The 16,898-nt window shown below is 38.1% G+C and overlaps 1 protein-coding gene across 4 annotated transcripts in view; it reads left to right on the forward strand.

Annotated features, from left to right (window-relative positions):
* Positions 1 to 16,898, forward strand: part of LOC108248182 (retinoic acid receptor alpha-B) — a 50,888-nt gene that overhangs the window by 32,795 nt on the left and 1,195 nt on the right. For all 4 annotated transcript variants that reach the window (XM_017436790.3, XM_017436791.3, XM_037978811.1 and 1 more), the window contains 5 exons: positions 4,889 to 5,049; positions 5,188 to 5,364; positions 9,594 to 9,798; positions 9,895 to 9,962; positions 10,485 to 10,575. In XM_017436790.3, the coding sequence (XP_017292279.1) occupies positions 4,889 to 5,049; positions 5,188 to 5,364; positions 9,594 to 9,798; positions 9,895 to 9,962; positions 10,485 to 10,575 (702 nt within the window). The remainder of the gene's footprint in view (positions 1 to 4,888; positions 5,050 to 5,187; positions 5,365 to 9,593; positions 9,799 to 9,894; positions 9,963 to 10,484; positions 10,576 to 16,898) is intronic.

Genomic DNA, 16,898 nt, shown 5'->3' on the forward strand with positions numbered 1-16,898 from the left:
ACCTCGTCCTCTGTTCCCCACTGTCTGAGACATTCGCTGAGTACATTGTCTGTTGAGGCCTTGTCCTTGATGTATTTATGGATCTTGGATGTTTCATCCTGGACAGTGGCTCTCACGGTTATTTGGACAATAGGTTATATATATATATATATATATATATATATATATATAAAACTTTTTTAACCAATGATTTGCAACACCTATTTGATATTGTTTACATTTATTTAGGAGCAGCAAATGATCAATAAACAGTCCCACAGCATAGTGTTTCTTCTTTGTTGCTATATTTTCCATAAATTCCATCACAGATAGAGATGTCAACCTAATACTCCTAAACCCACATTAGTGATCACTAAATAATTATTGTCTGTCCACAAAATTATTAAATATTTTTACAAATAATTTGTTTAAGGATCTTAGAAGACTGAGACAACAAAGACACATGTCTATAATCTGTCACTTTATACTTTTATGTTGTACTGATAAGATCATGAAATAAAATCTTCTCTAAAATCTTCGGCTTTCATTATCACAGAATCAGAGCTTCTCTTTTAAGGTAAACCTTTCTTAATTACAACCATCAACATATTTCTTACTACACAGATTATGCACAATATGTAAAACCTAAACCATCCAATTTTAGCTCAATATCTATAAAACTGACAGAGTTTTAGCAATTTTTGTGTTTGCTAAGATTGCTTTACTGTGGTGGCAATCTTGAATCCGATTAAGAAAAAACAAATGAAAATAAAAAAAATACTAATAAATAAATTCCAATGTATGCCTATAATAAAGAGTCATGAGCTACTGAGAGCAGTGGGTGTTATACAGTCTGTCGGCAGCCGGGAGGAAATACCTACGGTATCTTTCCTTCACACACTTAGGGTGCCGCATCCGGGCACTAAAGGAGCTGCTCAGTGCTGTGAGAGAGTGGTGCATTGGGTGGGACGGGTACTTCAGCATACGCTGAAGCTTCATCCTCATTCTCCTGTCTGCCACCACCTCCACTGGGTCAACATGACACCCCAGGACAGAGCTCGATTTCCTGAGGATCTTGTTCAGTCTCCCCATGTCAGCAGTGGAGATACTGCTGCCCCAACAGACCACTCCATAAAAGATGGCTGATGCCACCACAGCATCAAACAAAGCCTTAAGAAGAGCCCCCCGCACACCGAAGGACCTGATTCTCCTCAGGAGATGTAGTCTGCTCAGTCCTTTCTTGTAGAGGGCAGCTGTGTGGTCAGACCAATCCAGCCTGTTGTTAAGGTGAACACCCAGGTACTTGTAGGACCTCACAATCTCAATGTCAACTCCCTCAATGTTCACTGGCACAGAAGGGGAGTGTTTAGACTTGCGGAAATCCACCACGAGTTCTTGTGTTTTTTCCGTGTTAATCTGCAGACAGTTCTTCTTGCACCATTCCACAAAGTTCTGGATCAGTTCTCTGTACTCCCCATCATCCCCATCCTTAATGAGGCCGACAATAGCCGAGTCATCCGAGAACTTCTGCAAATGACAACTGGCAGAGCTGTACCTAAAGTCAGCAGTGTAGAGGGTGAAGAGGAAGGGGGCAAGGACTGTTCCTTGTGGAGCCCCAGTGCTGCAGACAACCTTGTGGCAGCTGGTTCTATGTGTACGAGTGGTTTGTACACAGACAAAAGATGGACCAGGTTGTGATCAGATCTTCCCAGGGGACGGAGGGGTAGTGAATTATATGCCTCTTTGGCATTGACAAAAAACAGATCCAGTATTTTATTTTCTCTGGTATGGCAGGTGACATACTGGGTGAAGATAGACAGCATTGAGGATGGAGAAGAATGGTTAAAATCCCCAGAGATCAGAAGGAGGGCCTGTGGGTGCTGGATCTGAATCCTGCTCACAGCTGAATGTAGGACATCACAGGCGGCGTCAGCATTAGCAGAGGGAGGGACGTATGCAGCTATCATGATAGCATGTGAGAATTCCCGTGGTAAATAGTAAGTTCTCATGCTAACTGCTACCAGTTCAATATCTTCACAGCAAATTTGTTCTTTAACAGTGATGTGCCCAGAATTACACTATCTGTTATTCACAAATATTGCCAGTCCTCTTCCTTTCCTCTTATCTCTTACCTCTTTCCCCGCTGTCCTGTCCGCCCAAATGAGATGAAAGCCCTCCAGAGAGACGAGCGTGTCCGTAGTTAGCGGAGTTAGCCATGTCTCCGTAAACAGCATGACACTACACTCACGGTATTCCCTCTTGTAGATGTACATCCAGTGATTACTTTTTAAAAGTTTCAGTAAATCTGTTTATTTTGTTCATGAGACATTTTGCTAATAGTACAATCAAACACACACAAGCAAGATCTAAAGGGTAGTCCAGTTGTATGGAGAGAAAATTGTTTCAAAATACCTGTGCGTGTGTAAAAGTATTTGTGCGTGTGTAAAAGTATTTTTGCGTGTGTAAAAATATTTGTGCGTGTGTAAAAGTATTTGTGCGTGTGTAAAAATATTTGTGCGTGTGTAAAAGTATTTATGTGTGTGTAAAAATATTTGTGTGTGTAAAAGGATTTGTGCGTATGTAAAAATATTTGTGTGTGTGTAAAAATGTATTTGTAACTCGTGTAAGCATCTTTGTGTGTAAGTTTGGATAGTTGTATCTGTGAAAAATGATTGTAAGCCTTAAAAAGAAAATAAATCTTTTCCTACGCCTCCAAATGTTGAAAAAGTACACACAAGTCACCAGATACACACACACACACACACACACACACACACACACAAAACTGCAGTTACGTACAGATCCAGTTACGAGCGCACAACTACTTTTGAGACTCATTTCACGCTTTCGGGGAGCTCCCAGATTTGTGCGTAGATGTTGGGTTTAGGTGCTAGTAGAAAGCTGGGTCATCTGAGTTTTCTTCGGAACTGTGTTTTTTCCATAGTTCAACACGGTCAGTAAAACATGCAAGTTTTAACATCTACTTACTTCTGATGGTGGAGCACGACTGCGATCACTGGGCTGAATCTGTGTATCATTTGTTCTTTCCATTTTCAATTGACTATCAAAAATCAAATAATGAAAAACAGACTGGTTATTTTATTTTCTATTTTTTAATATTACACCAAAAACAAATAAATGCCTGTTTTTTCGTATTTTACTTTTAGACTAAGATCGGAAACACAAAATCAAAAAACGGGCAGCAGGACAGAATTTGATTTTAATATTTATTTGGTTGGGTTTAGGTGACCCGGAAGTGACTTTATGTGGCAGTTCAGGTAATGTATTAGCTACTATGGCAGCGCTAGGACCACTGATAGAGGACTGATAGAGATTACTTTTCCAGGCCTTTAAAAAACTGCATGTGTGTGTGCATACACAGCACAGAAAAATCTAAAGAAATTATGGATGTGGTGTATACAGAAGGCTCAGGATTCTGTGTGTATATGTGTGTAAGAGAGTGAAATAAATATGAATGAACAATCAAACTTGTTTCTTCATTAAAATATGAAATGTATTGAAATATACATTTAAACTATATGGCCTTCAGGTTTCTGTGTTCCTAAAATATAAGACACATAATAGTTAAAAGAATTTAATTGAAAACAACTTGAAAATGTTTTAGTATCCCACAGTGTATTGTAATACACAATACATCATTAATTCCTAAACATGCAGAAATAACTAACAGGTAAAAACAGGTTTAACAAAGTGTGATATTAACTTTAGTTTTACATATGAATCATAGACATTTCTGTTAACATGTACAGTAAAAAAAAATCACCTCCTCTTTGGAGATGAGATGAGAAGCTGAAGACAGATGGGGTCACATCATCTCAAAGCTGGTCCTGTTAAAGTCTTCTGGTTTGAAATGTTCACTACAGAGCTGAAACAACTGTAGCAACAAAACCCTCCTTCTTACTGCAGCTTCCCATTGCCTCCTTAAATCTGTGTTACTGGGAAACCTTCAAAATGTGAAGAAAAATCCCAGAAAGAGCTAATGAGAGAGGAGGACTAGTTCCTCCTGTTAGCATTTTGTTGTTTACCTAATAACGTTAGCTACGATAACATATTATAATAAATGGTCAAATAACCAAAATTATTGTTTTTGGTGTCATATTAAAAAAATAGAGAATAAAATAACCAGTCCGTTTTTCATTATTTGATTTTTGATAGTTAATTGAAAACGGAAAGAACGAATGATACACGGATTTAGCCCAGTGATCGCGGTCGTGGTCTACCGTCAGAAGTAAGTGGATGTTAAAACTTGCACGTTTTACTGACCATGTTGAACTATGGAAAAAACAAAGTTCCAAAGAAAACTCAGATGACCCAGCTTTCTACTAGCACCTACTTTTTCAACATTTGGAGGCGTAGGAAAAGGTTTATTTTCTTTTTAAGGCTTACAATCATTTTTCACAGATACAACTACCCAAACCTACACACAAAGATGCCTACACGAGTTACAAATACATTTTTACACACACACAAATATTTTTACATACGCACAAATCCTTTCACACACACACAAATATTTTTACACACGCACAAATACTTTTACACACGCACAAATATTTTTACACACGCACAAATCCTTTTACACACGCACAAATCCTTTTACACACGCACAAATATTTTTACACACGCACAAATACTTTTACACACGCACAAATACTTTTACACACGCACAGGTATTTTGAAACAATTTTCTCTCCATACAGTTGCTTTGGATTCAACTTGCTTGGAGTGTCCCAGATGACTAGGGATCTACACTATCATAACCAATGCTGTGGATTTTAGATAAATGGTTCAGTGTGCACTACAGCTTATGCAAAAAAGAAAAAAAGTAAGATTTGTGATTCTTTTGAATGATTTTTTTTATCTTTCTCTGTTGGATTTCTACCAACAGTGGTCCGAAATGACAGAACGAAGAAGAAGAAGGAGGAGCGGCGTCAGGAGGATTCTGAGGTGTATGTGCTGTCAGCAGACATGGAGGAGATGATTGAACGGGTCCAGCGGGCTCATCAGGACACATTTCCTTCCCTCTGCCAGCTGGGCAAATACACCACGGTGCTCACACACACATGCATTTGCACACACATACTGAAGACCTTCTTCTCAAAATTCAGAAGAAAAGAACAAATAGAAACTCATTCTGGTAAATTATTTGCTCTTTCTAAATGTGTGCTGTCCATCCTAAACCTTCAGAGCAACAGTTCGGAGCACCGTGTCACCCTTGATGTCAGTCTGTGGGACAAGTTCAGCGAACTGTCCACCAAATGCATCATAAGGACAGTGGAATTCGCCAAGCAGCTTCCTGGTTTTACTACATTAACCATGGCTGATCAGATCACCTTGCTGAAAGCTGCCTGCCTAGACATCCTCGTGAGTTTGTGTTGTTGAAATCAAAAGTTTCACTAAATAATAAACCAACAACTGGAACATATGTTCCTAGGTGTACACAGTGAATGCATTTATATTCTGTTCCTGTTAATATTTATTGTCACTAGAGGGTGCTACTGTGACAGCATAGGACAGAAGAGCTTGTGTTTAAAGGTATGAGAGTCAGACAACACTGTGTTCTGTAACAGGGTCTCCACAGTTGCTGTTATAAAGTTTGTGAGTTTAAAACACCATTTCCTATTTCAATAAAACCACCACAAGAACACTGGCAATAAGGATGAACACTTCATTACCAAATCCACCTCCTTTCCTGCATCACACAGGTGAGCCTCTTATACCATTTACCATGTGGTGAAAAATATTTACCATACCATACCATACCAACTTTATTTATAAAGCACTTTAAAACAACCACAGCTGATACAAAGTGCTGTACATTAAAACACAACATAATAAAAAAAAATAATTAAAAATGGTTTAAAAACAAAAAAACATACAATTTAAAAACTAGATCCCGCTGGTGTTGAAAGCCAAGTAAAATAGATGGATTTTAAGACGAACTTTAAAAGTGGACAGTAAAGGGGCCTCTCTGACCTGTAAAGGCAAGTCATTCCATAATTTAGGGCCCATGACAGCAAAAGCACTCTAATTGTCAAAATTTGACAATTTTGACAATTTTGACAATTACATGCTCATCATAAAGAAGACTAATGGTCAGATGAAAGATGATGTGCTGTTTCACTCCAATGCTTGGGTAACAGAAAGACAGCATCTGTTCTACACACCACCAAAACAAGGTAGAACATTTGATGAAGTCATGGCTGCACTTGAAAGACCTTTTTTTCCCCCCAAAGTTAATGTATTGGCATGTAGAAACACATTCAGACAGCGTGTTTAAACATGCTGATGAAACCGGGAGCCAATAGGTCACCAAGCTCAGAGCTTTAGCTGCAGTGTCTGGTTTTGGACTAACGGAAGGTGAACTAATAAGATATCAGTTCATTTTTTTGCTTATTTCAGTGCTGGGAAGGATAAGTTATTGCTGGAGGAGGACCCCATTCTTGACAAAGCTCAAACCATCACATCAAGTGGAAGTATCAATAAAAAAATGCTACCCTGCTCTTAGCTACAAGTACAGTCCTGCCTGCACCTGTACATAAAGAAGATGCTGTAAATGCTCAATTTTGAGAGATAAAAGGGCCACAAACAGCTCAAACACATGGAGCTCCATCTCATGTTCATTATAAACAGGCATGAGGAGCAACACCACTGCTTCAGATGTGGATCAGATCTGGCTAATGATAAAAACTGTCTAGCTGCTATAGTAAAATATAATAACTGCAAGAATAAGGGATTTTTGCCAAAGAATGCAGACACCTGTAGCTGTAGTGGGAATGGTGGTTGTTCCTGAGTTAGCAATAATGATGTTAAGCTGATGGCTGCAGCATTTGATAAAACAATATATCAAATGAACACTGAAGCACCACAAGAAAACTCCCACGTCCCAGAGTTAATTGTAGACACTGGAGCAACATTTCACACAATGCTCTGACAGAACCTAAAGTTAAATGAGTCACACATGCAAAAGGTGACCTACCTGTCATTGGCTGCCTTCAAGCTACAGCAGGAGTAGTAAACTAAAACAACAACGTTCCAGCATTATTCTATATTGTGAAGACTGGATCATGACTACTGGGCCTGGACCTGATTAAAGCACTGCAGATTACTATAATCAGTGGAGAAGTTACTTTCATTCAAGAGATGATGATGCAAAAGAATCTCCCACTGACACAAAAAAACGTGCATGGTGAATATAGTTGATTCTGCTTCAGCCCACCATCTTGGATTTGTTAAAAGGTTCATCCACAAGGTTCAAGTAGGCAACACAGTGCACCCTATACATCTGCCACTCAAACTATGTGAAGAGGTTTCAGCAGAGCTCACATGTTTCTTCTTCTAATCAGGCATTACTGAACCAGTGAACACATCTGAATGGGTCAGTCCTTTAGTGGTGGGACAAAAATGCAAAGGAGACTTTAGGCTTTGTATTGATCTTTTTTAACCTAACAGTGTGATTATAGACTGTCACTCTGCCTCATATGAAGGACTTGTTCACAAAACTGGCTGGTGCCACACATTAGACTTGGTAACAAAATTTCACATTTGTCTTGTCCCTGGTTTAAAACTACAATTTCTCAGTTCTTTATAAATCCATATAAATCCATTGTTGGTTTTGCTTCTTGCACACTGTCTTCAGCTGAGAGGATGTATCCCACTATAGAAAAAGAGGCTCTTACTTCAAATGGAGACCACATGTGTGAGGATACATATTCACTCTCAGAACGGATCAAGGCCTCACCACTCTGCTAAGCACTAAAGGGATGAATAGAGCTGCCATGAGAATTGTATGTTAGTCAGCTAGACTGATGTGTTTCCAGTATGACATGCAGTACTGACATGGAAGTCAGAACTTCATGGGAAACTGCCTCTCACTTGTTCCCCTGAGCACCACTAATACAGCTGCAGATTCTGAACAGGACTTGATCACAGAAATAGCGAAATGTGAGGAGTGTGCTGAACTTACAAAACTGTAACAAATCATCCACTCAGGGCGGCCTAAAGTGGAAAAGCCCCTACCAGAGGAAGTCAAACCTTACATCCTTGTGCACCATGAACTGGCAACAGAGTCCCCCAGCCAGTCGAAGCAGATGGCCGCTTGTCCTAAACCTGGTTCTGCTGGAGGTTTCTTCCTGTTAAAAGTAAGTTTTTCCTTTCCACTGTCGCCAATGTGCTGCTCAGGATGGGAGACTGCAACAAAGTAAAGATTCAATGCAATCTGCTGGCTTCCTTAGATAGATTCCTTTTACAAATTGGCATTTAAAACATATGTGAATGTTTTTGTACAGTGAGTCACCTTTGATTTTCAGGGCAGACACAACCTTTTCCCAAATATGTACAAGTTAGTCTACAGAGTCCTGTCATCATGCACTGTCTGTCAGGCATGTGACAAAACCACTACTGTTTCACCTGCTCCATTACAACCTGTCAAGTTTTAAGAGGGTTCATTTCAACACATTGCTGTTGACATTGTGGGTCAATTTGAAGATGGAACTTACAATTGTAGGTTTGCCATTACTCTTATTGATTATTATAGCAAATGGCCTGAAGTTGCATTAACTCCAATTTATACAACAAACACTGTCAAGGCATTCCTAAATTATGTTTTTGCTCATGAAGGAAACCCATGCACTATCACAGCTGATAATGGACCATCTTCTGCTTTTTTCCATAAGTAAACATGGCAGTGGCATTAAGCACATCAGAACAAGTCTATACCATCCTCAGGCATACAGATGTGCGGAAGGCTTTAACAGAGCACTAAAAGACACCATTCAGGCAGCACCAGCTACACAACAACACTGGAAGCTTGCAGCTACTGAAATACTTCACAGTTACAGAACTTTACCTTATGCTACAGCTGGTGAATCTTCTGTCCAGCTTCTCAAAGGAAGACCAATGAGGTCAAAACTTGACATCCTGCCTCCACCTAAGGACGATGGACAGTATGACCATGATAGAGATAAAGTGGTTCTACAACAAAAACAGAGGAGCCAAACCCACCAAAGTCACTGTTGGAGCTACGGTCAGAGCAAGTACGCCTTTTTATGTGGAAAAAGAAGAGACTCCGTACAACAATCTACAACAATCCTTGGCAGTACAGCAGCAGACTGGACTGAGTTCATTCATCCTCAGTAATGAGAAAAGATGGAATTCAGGATGACTTTCACTCAAATGAAACACCAAGGACTACAGCAGAGGAACACCTTAGCCCAAAACAGACACCAAAAAGAAATGTTCTGCAAAGGGGAACACATGCACCAACCAAGACTATGTAACAAAAAAAAATTGTTTAAAAAAATGATTGTGAACAAAAACGCAAAGAGATGTAAAAAAATGTTTTGTGATTTTGAGCTAATTTTAGTTGTAATTTTGATAGTTTTGTGTTTTCAGAAGACTTTATTTGCAATTAATGGAACTTCGACCAATGGAATGGTTAAAGATAAATTGTACAAATAATAAAATGGTGTAATAATAATCCTTATACTGTACATCTGTTACCTTAATTAACTTTAAACTACTTCATCAATACAAATCTACAATATGGGAAAGTCTGCAGTCATGATAGAGTTTATTTAAAACTCTCTTTCTAGATTTTGAGGATCTGCACGCGCTACACTCCAGACCAGGACACCATGACGTTCTCTGATGGCCTGACTCTGAACCGCACCCAGATGCACAACGCAGGTTTCGGACCACTCACAGACCTGGTTTTCTGCTTTGCCAACCAGCTGCTCCCTCTGGAAATGGATGATGCAGAGACAGGCTTGCTGAGTGCCATCTGCCTGCTGTGTGGAGGTATTGCATTCCATCTTGAACATCTTGGCAGTGAGGCTTTCTGCTCAGCAGAGCTATCAATTCTGAGGTATTGAATGTCTCTCTCTATGTCTGCAGACCGTCAGGACCTGGAGGAATCACAGAAGGTGGATGTTCTTCAAGAGCCCTTGCTTGAAGCTTTGAAGGTCTCATTTTCTGTCTCTGTTATTATTGGACTCAAAGACTATTAGCTGACATATTCAAAATTGAAACAATGGTTTCCAAAGTGCTCTCTCTCTCTCTCTCTCTCTCCCTCTCTCGTACTACTTTCATTTTAGTTTTTAGCTACTGTTCTGTTATTTGTAGCTAACCTACTACTTTTAGCTTTCAGTCAGACTTTTTGTTACTTTTAGCTTTTAGCTAGCCTTTTGTTTACTTTTAGCTTTCAGGTAACATTTAACCTGTTTTAACTTTCAGCTAGCGTTTTGCTCCTTTCAGCTTTTAGCTAGTCCTGTGCTTTTTTTTTAGCTTTTAGCTAGTGTTCTACTCCTTTTAGCTACAACAAGTCAGTTTCAGACTTTTTAGCAAACTTCACCAGTCATTCACTACTCAGCATTCACACTGCATAATAGTTCATAATAGTTTCTCTAGTTTCCTATAATAACCACCAAACAACTGGATGATGGCTGCACAAATCTTTACTTTTTTATCTCATGATGTGTTTTTAGATTTATGTCAGGAGGAGGAGGCCTGATAAACCCAGCATGTTCCCCAAAATACTGATGAAGATTACTGACCTCAGGAGTATTAGTGTGAAGGGTGAGACACATACACACGCTCAAGAACCCCCCCCCCCCACACACACACATACATATAGAGACAAAATAGGCTTAAATTAAGACACAGTTATAGACAGAAAATATGTTTTTATTGTTCAGAGATCTAAAATGTGTGGTGCACTTTACGAGAAAAATTATTAGAATAAATTTAACTTGAACGTTTCTACAAGTCACAACTACAAGGCAGCTAAATGCAGTTATAATCTAATCAGAAGTGCAAACACAGTAAAGTAATTTATAAGCACAAGTGCAAGTATGAATACATTTGAAAAAAGTGTCAGAATTTACAGTATGGTAGGTTAGGTACAGTTAATGCAGCGAATCGGAGGAAAATACAGGAGATATACACTCGCCAGCCTCTTTATTAGATACACTTGTTCACACAAATACTTGTTAACACAAATACTTGTTAACACAAATACTTGTTCACACAAATACTTGTTAACACAAATAGCTAATCAGCCAATTACATGGCAGCAGCTTAATGCCTTTAGACATGTAGACATGATGAAGACAACTTGCTGAAATTCAAACCATCAGAATGGGGAAGAAAGGGGATTTTAGTGACTTTGAATGTGGTGTAGTTGCCAGATGGGCTGGTCTGAGTATTTCAGAAACTGGTTGTGGTTGAATAGGAGATTCACATCATGCACGTGCAGCTGATAAATCTGTAGCAACTGTGTGATGCTAACATGTCAATATGGACATCTGTAAGGAATGTTTCCAGCAACTTGTTGAACCTATCCCACAAAGAATTAATTGACTTCTGAACATAGAGGGGGTCCAACCTGGTACTTTTCATCCATCAATCCATCAATGCAGACACTATTTGATATAGAAAACAGCACCAAACATCATGTCAAAAGTGTAAAGGTTTAATATTAGCTAATGTAGTGTTTTTTCAAAGCCTTATGTCCTTTTTGAAAAAGTTAGTTAATTTTTTAAGGCTGGGTAATTATATATTGTAATTATAATTATAAGGCTTTAATTATAACGCTGGGTAATTCTCTATCTATCTATCTATCTATCTATCTATCTATCTATCTATCTATCTATCTATCTATCTATCTATCTCTCTCTCTCTCTATATATATATATATATATATATATATATATATATATATATAAACCTGGCACTCATTCGTCTAGCCAGTAGCTTGGCCTGAATTAAGACTTTTGTCTCTTTCACCATACTCTGCGCTCTATGACTGATGTCACTGCTGATAAGATTCTAACTACTGATAACTATTAGACAGAACATCTCTTGAAAGTTGACTGAACTATCCATTTAAAATGATAAAATACCTACATTTGGATGTATGAACTATATAAGAAGTGTAAAGAGAACTAAGACAAAAAACAAACAAACAACTAAACGTTAAAGGTGCTGCTAGTCACTCACTTTAGTCACATTGGTAACTATCATAGCCGAATGTCCCTCCAAAAAGTGATGAAAAGATAAGACAGAAATTGGTCAGGGGAGCTGCAGAAAGTTCTAGTTGTTTTACAAGAGACAACGATTTCCTGTGTTCTCCATATGTCTGGACTCTGCGATAGGGCAGACTTTTTTTTTTTAAAACATCCAGGCCTAACAAAATATTGCTAAAACATATATCAAATCTTCTTAAAGTCCCTATAACCAACGTGCTTCAGTTATCAGTAAATTAGGGTTAAGCGTGGTGGTGGCAGCATCATGCTGTGGGGTTGCTTTTCTTCAGCTTGAACTATGGTTTTAATCAAGGTGGAAATGATTATGAACAATTCCAAGTACTTGTTTATTTTGGCCTAAAATCTTCAAGTGTCTGCTAGAAAGATGATAGAGGAATTTTATTTTTTTTAATGACAATGACCTCAAGCATACATCCAAATCAACAAAAAAATGGCTATGCTAGTAGAAAATTTAAGTTGACATCCTTGCCAGAGTCTAAACCTAAATCTGATTGGGTGACCTGAAGAGGGCTAAATGCTAGGGATATCTGACTGCAATAATTTGCCACCCAGCAATAAAAATGATAAACACTAACTGCTGATGACATATTTATGCAACACACCAACCTGGCAACAAACCACAGCTGCTGAAAACATTGTGAGTGGTTTAAAAGTTTCTTCAAAAGTAAGGTTTAAAACAAGGAGAAATGGGTGTGCCTAACGATGGACAGTGATGCTAATGTGGTCAAAGCAGTCACTTTGAACAAGTGGAGAAGGTTGCCTTGCTTTGAATATTGCCTTCACAGTGTTATTGCTGGGCTTTCTTTTTTACTTTTAAAGTTTTGTTATTTTATACACACCCAATGAACAGCTTTAACTCAACTAAACTTTTATTACATAGCACATTTCAAACACAGAGGTAACTCAAAGTACTTAAAAACATACAAATTAAAATTAATATAAAAGCAAAAATAGAGCATAAAGACACAAAACAATAGAAAAATTAATGAAATACAAAAGCATAAAGGCAATGAAATTTAAAGCAATCAAAATTGAATTAAAGCAAATCTATAAAATTAATTTGTACAAATACATGAGAAAATTGTATTTTTTTTTTGTGACTTGGAACAGTAATGTGCTTTAAATCACAATGCCTACTTTCCTTTGAATTGCCCTAGCCTTCATCTGTTTGTTTCTGTATAAAAATAAAGTTTTAAAAAAGAATAAAACATTTACAAAAAAATAACACAGGCTATTTGATAAAACAGGAGCCATGAATGTGGAAAAAGATCATTATTCATTAATGATCATTAAAGAGCTTTGAAAAGACGCAGCTCATTAAAACTTTGTCAAATAAATAAGTTTTTAGCGTAGTTTTAAAAGCAGAGAGAGTGTTGGTGTTTCATACTGAAGCAGGGAGCTGATTCCAGAGGAGGGGAGCCTGAAAACTAAAGGCTCTCCTCCTTCATCCTTCCTTGAACAACTACGAGACCTGCATGCTGGTAGCGAAGTGTTCTTGTTGGGTTGTAAGGGACTTTAAATAAGGGGCTTTAAATATGCTGGAGCTAGGCCATTCAGTGCTTTATATGTAATGAGGAGAATTTTGTATTGTATTTTACTTGTCACAGGAAGCCTGCAGCATGTTGAATAAACTGTAAGATTTGTAAGGAGTATTTTGGACAGTGTCGTCTTAAGTTTTTTAGAGCCAAAACAATTACCTCAGTTTTATCTGAGTTCAACAGGAAAGAATTTGAGGACATCCAGTTCTTTATGTCTCTAAGACAGGCCTGGAGTTTGAGCAGCAGATGAGTCATCTGGTCTCATTGATAAATAAAGCTGTGTGTCATCAACATAACAATGGTAGTGTGTTATATTTTCTAATAATGTGACCTAATGGTAGCATATAAAAAGAGAACAGAACTGGACTTAGAGCAGAACTCTGGGGGGACAAAATAGTTAACTTTAGAACATGACAAGGACACTTTATTAATATGTACAAATTGCAATCTTTCAGACAAATATGACTTAAACCAAGCTACGGCAGTTCATTTGATCTTAATGATAAGCTCAAGTCTGTGCATAAGAATTTTGTAGTCAGTGGTGTCAAATGCAGCATTGAGATCCAACAGGACCAACACTGAGACAAAATTGCTATTTGAAGCTGTGAGAAGATCTTTTATAACTTTTTAGTAAGACTGTTTTAGTGCTGTGGTGTTTGTTAAGCACAGTGCAAAACTCATCACAGAGACTTATGTAATACACTTGGATTGCTCGAGGGAAATACAAATAAAGTTATTTAGTAGTTTATTTTTTTGTCTTTGAGTTTCTCCAACTGACTGATGTCAAGTTGCTGGTAAGGTGATTTACAATGCTCATACGCAGAGCTTCATTCGTCATATACAACACCCGCTGCCATAACTCCCACACAATAGCAGCATTATCCCTAATGGTGCTGTTGGTTGTTCCTGAACATCCTGGTCCTAGACTGCTGTCTACTAAAGTGCCTCCTGGAAGGTAGGAGGGCAAGCAGTTGATGGGCTAGATGAGAAGCATCTTGGATGATGCCTGCTGCTTACCAAAGATATCACTTCTTCGTCCTAAATGGCAGGCAGTGGAGTGCCTATAATTCAATGGGTGGTTTTCACCACCCTCTGTGGTGCTTTTTCATCTGCCACAGAGCAGGTCCAATACCAAACTGTGGTAGAGGTTCACCAGGATGATTGAGTAGGGGTAGGTTTTCCTCACTGTCATCAAAAAGTTGCTAATGTGCCTTTTTGACCATGCTGAAGGAGGCTGGCCGTTCAGAACAGGTTTTCTGATATAGTTTGTGAACCCCTAGAATCATGAAGCTGGAGACATGCTCTACCCCTGTCCAATTGATGTGAATGGTGGTCTGCACGTCATCTGCCTTCTTCCTGAAGTCCACTATGAGCACCTTGGTCTTGCTTGTAATACGGAGTAAATTATTGTCAGCACCACCCAGCCACTTACATATAGGCTCATTGCTGTCTTTGAGAAACATTGTAATATCATCTGCATACTTTATTACTGTGTAGCAAACAGTTTTAATGCATAAATAGAGATATTTCAGAGCAATGTGTGAGACTACCCTTAGCTCAAGTTTATATTGCCTTAGCTTCGGTCTGTGCATTGGAAACTAAGTTTATTGCACAGTTTCACCCTCTGAAACACATACTGTACAGAAGGATAAAAGGCATAGTACCTAAACGTTTTGTGTTTTTATTACTAGCAAGGCCACCTGATTTTGATGAGGTTTGAACCTCATCAAACACCATATATTTTATATACCATTAGATAGAGCTAAATTAACACAGTTCTTAAATAGGCAGCAATAGAAAGTCCTGTGTTTAACTTCCTGGAACTTCAGTTTATGCACCAGGCTGAAGCTGAGGAATTGCTCTGATTGGCTGTAAATTTTCAGATTATTCCTTTGTGGATAACACATGAGCAAAGCAGTCAAAAGTGCCAGCTCCCACTTGCAGATTTTTTTATTTTAGGTTATAAATTTTTTTATTTCATCTTAATTGAGTTAAGTTATAGCTGACCCAGTTAGCTATAGCGCTACCGTGCATTGTTTATTTAACAGATTAAGAACATATAGAGGATGAATGGGTTGTGAGTGTATAGGTTGCCTTGCTATTATTACAAAAAGGGATGGATGGATGGATGGATGGATGGATGGATGGATGGATAGATAGATAGATAGATAGATAGATAGATAGATAGATAGATAGATAGATAGATAGATAGATAGATAGATAGATAGATAGATAGATAGATAGATAGATAGATAGATAGATAGATAGATAGATAGATAGATAGATAGATAGATAGATAGATAGATAGATGCAAGAGGGGTCATACAGGTCAGGTGCAATGTGCTATGGGCGCCAGCCAAAGGTGGGCCCTTGAAAAGAGATTCATTGCCAGTTATTTCAAATGCTTGATTGCAGTTGTTGCTGCTCTGTATGAAACCAACCAATTATTAGGTTTAAGGGGCAATCACTTTTTCACACAGGGTCGTGTAGGTTTAGATTTTTGTCCCCCTTAATAACAAAGACCATTTAAAAACTGCATTTTGTGTTTACTTGTGTTTTCTTTGTTTAATATTTAAATTTGTTTGATGATCTGAAACATTTAAGTGTGACAAACATGAAAAAGAATAAGAAATCAGGAACAGGGCAGACACTTTTTCACACCACTGTAGTTGGTTGTTTGAATATAATGGGGTGACTGGTCAGAAGTCACTTGTGCTCTATTAAACTGCATCTTAAATTTTTTTCTGGAACTGGACTGGTTAAAGGTCTCTCCTGTAGTTGGATTGTGTTAGAGGATTTTGGACACCCAGCTAGAATGGCATTACAGTAGTCTAGTCTGCAGATAATGAAGGCATGGACCAGTTTTCAGCATCATCTTCCATACGTTTCTAATTTTATAGATATTAAAAAGCTTGGAAAATACTTTTTGAGACGTGTTCGATATGTAGAATAATGCATAGGTATAGGCACTAGTAGAGGTTATTGTAATTCCATCAAGACTGATATTTTGAGTTGTAGCAGATAGATGATAAAAGATAGGTGACACCTTTTTTCATCAACTTAGCACATATTTAATCTCTTGTTAAAGCAGAGGCACCATCTCGGATATCAACCAATAACAGATTAATTACCTTATAGGAATTCAATCATTGAATTATTCAGTCTGTTCACCCTTATCATTATCAGAACTCACCCACTGAAGCTGAATCTGTTAATACCAGGGAACCCAAATCATAATATTTATAGGCCATTCTGGATGGTTGGAGGATGGTTGTTAGTTTTGTTGTTTTTTATTCCAGTGAGGGAACAAGGGTCA

The sequence above is a fragment of the Kryptolebias marmoratus genome, linkage group LG12, assembly GCF_001649575.2.
Source record: "Kryptolebias marmoratus isolate JLee-2015 linkage group LG12, ASM164957v2, whole genome shotgun sequence".
In the NCBI taxonomy this organism is placed as follows: Eukaryota; Metazoa; Chordata; class Actinopteri; order Cyprinodontiformes; family Rivulidae; genus Kryptolebias; species Kryptolebias marmoratus.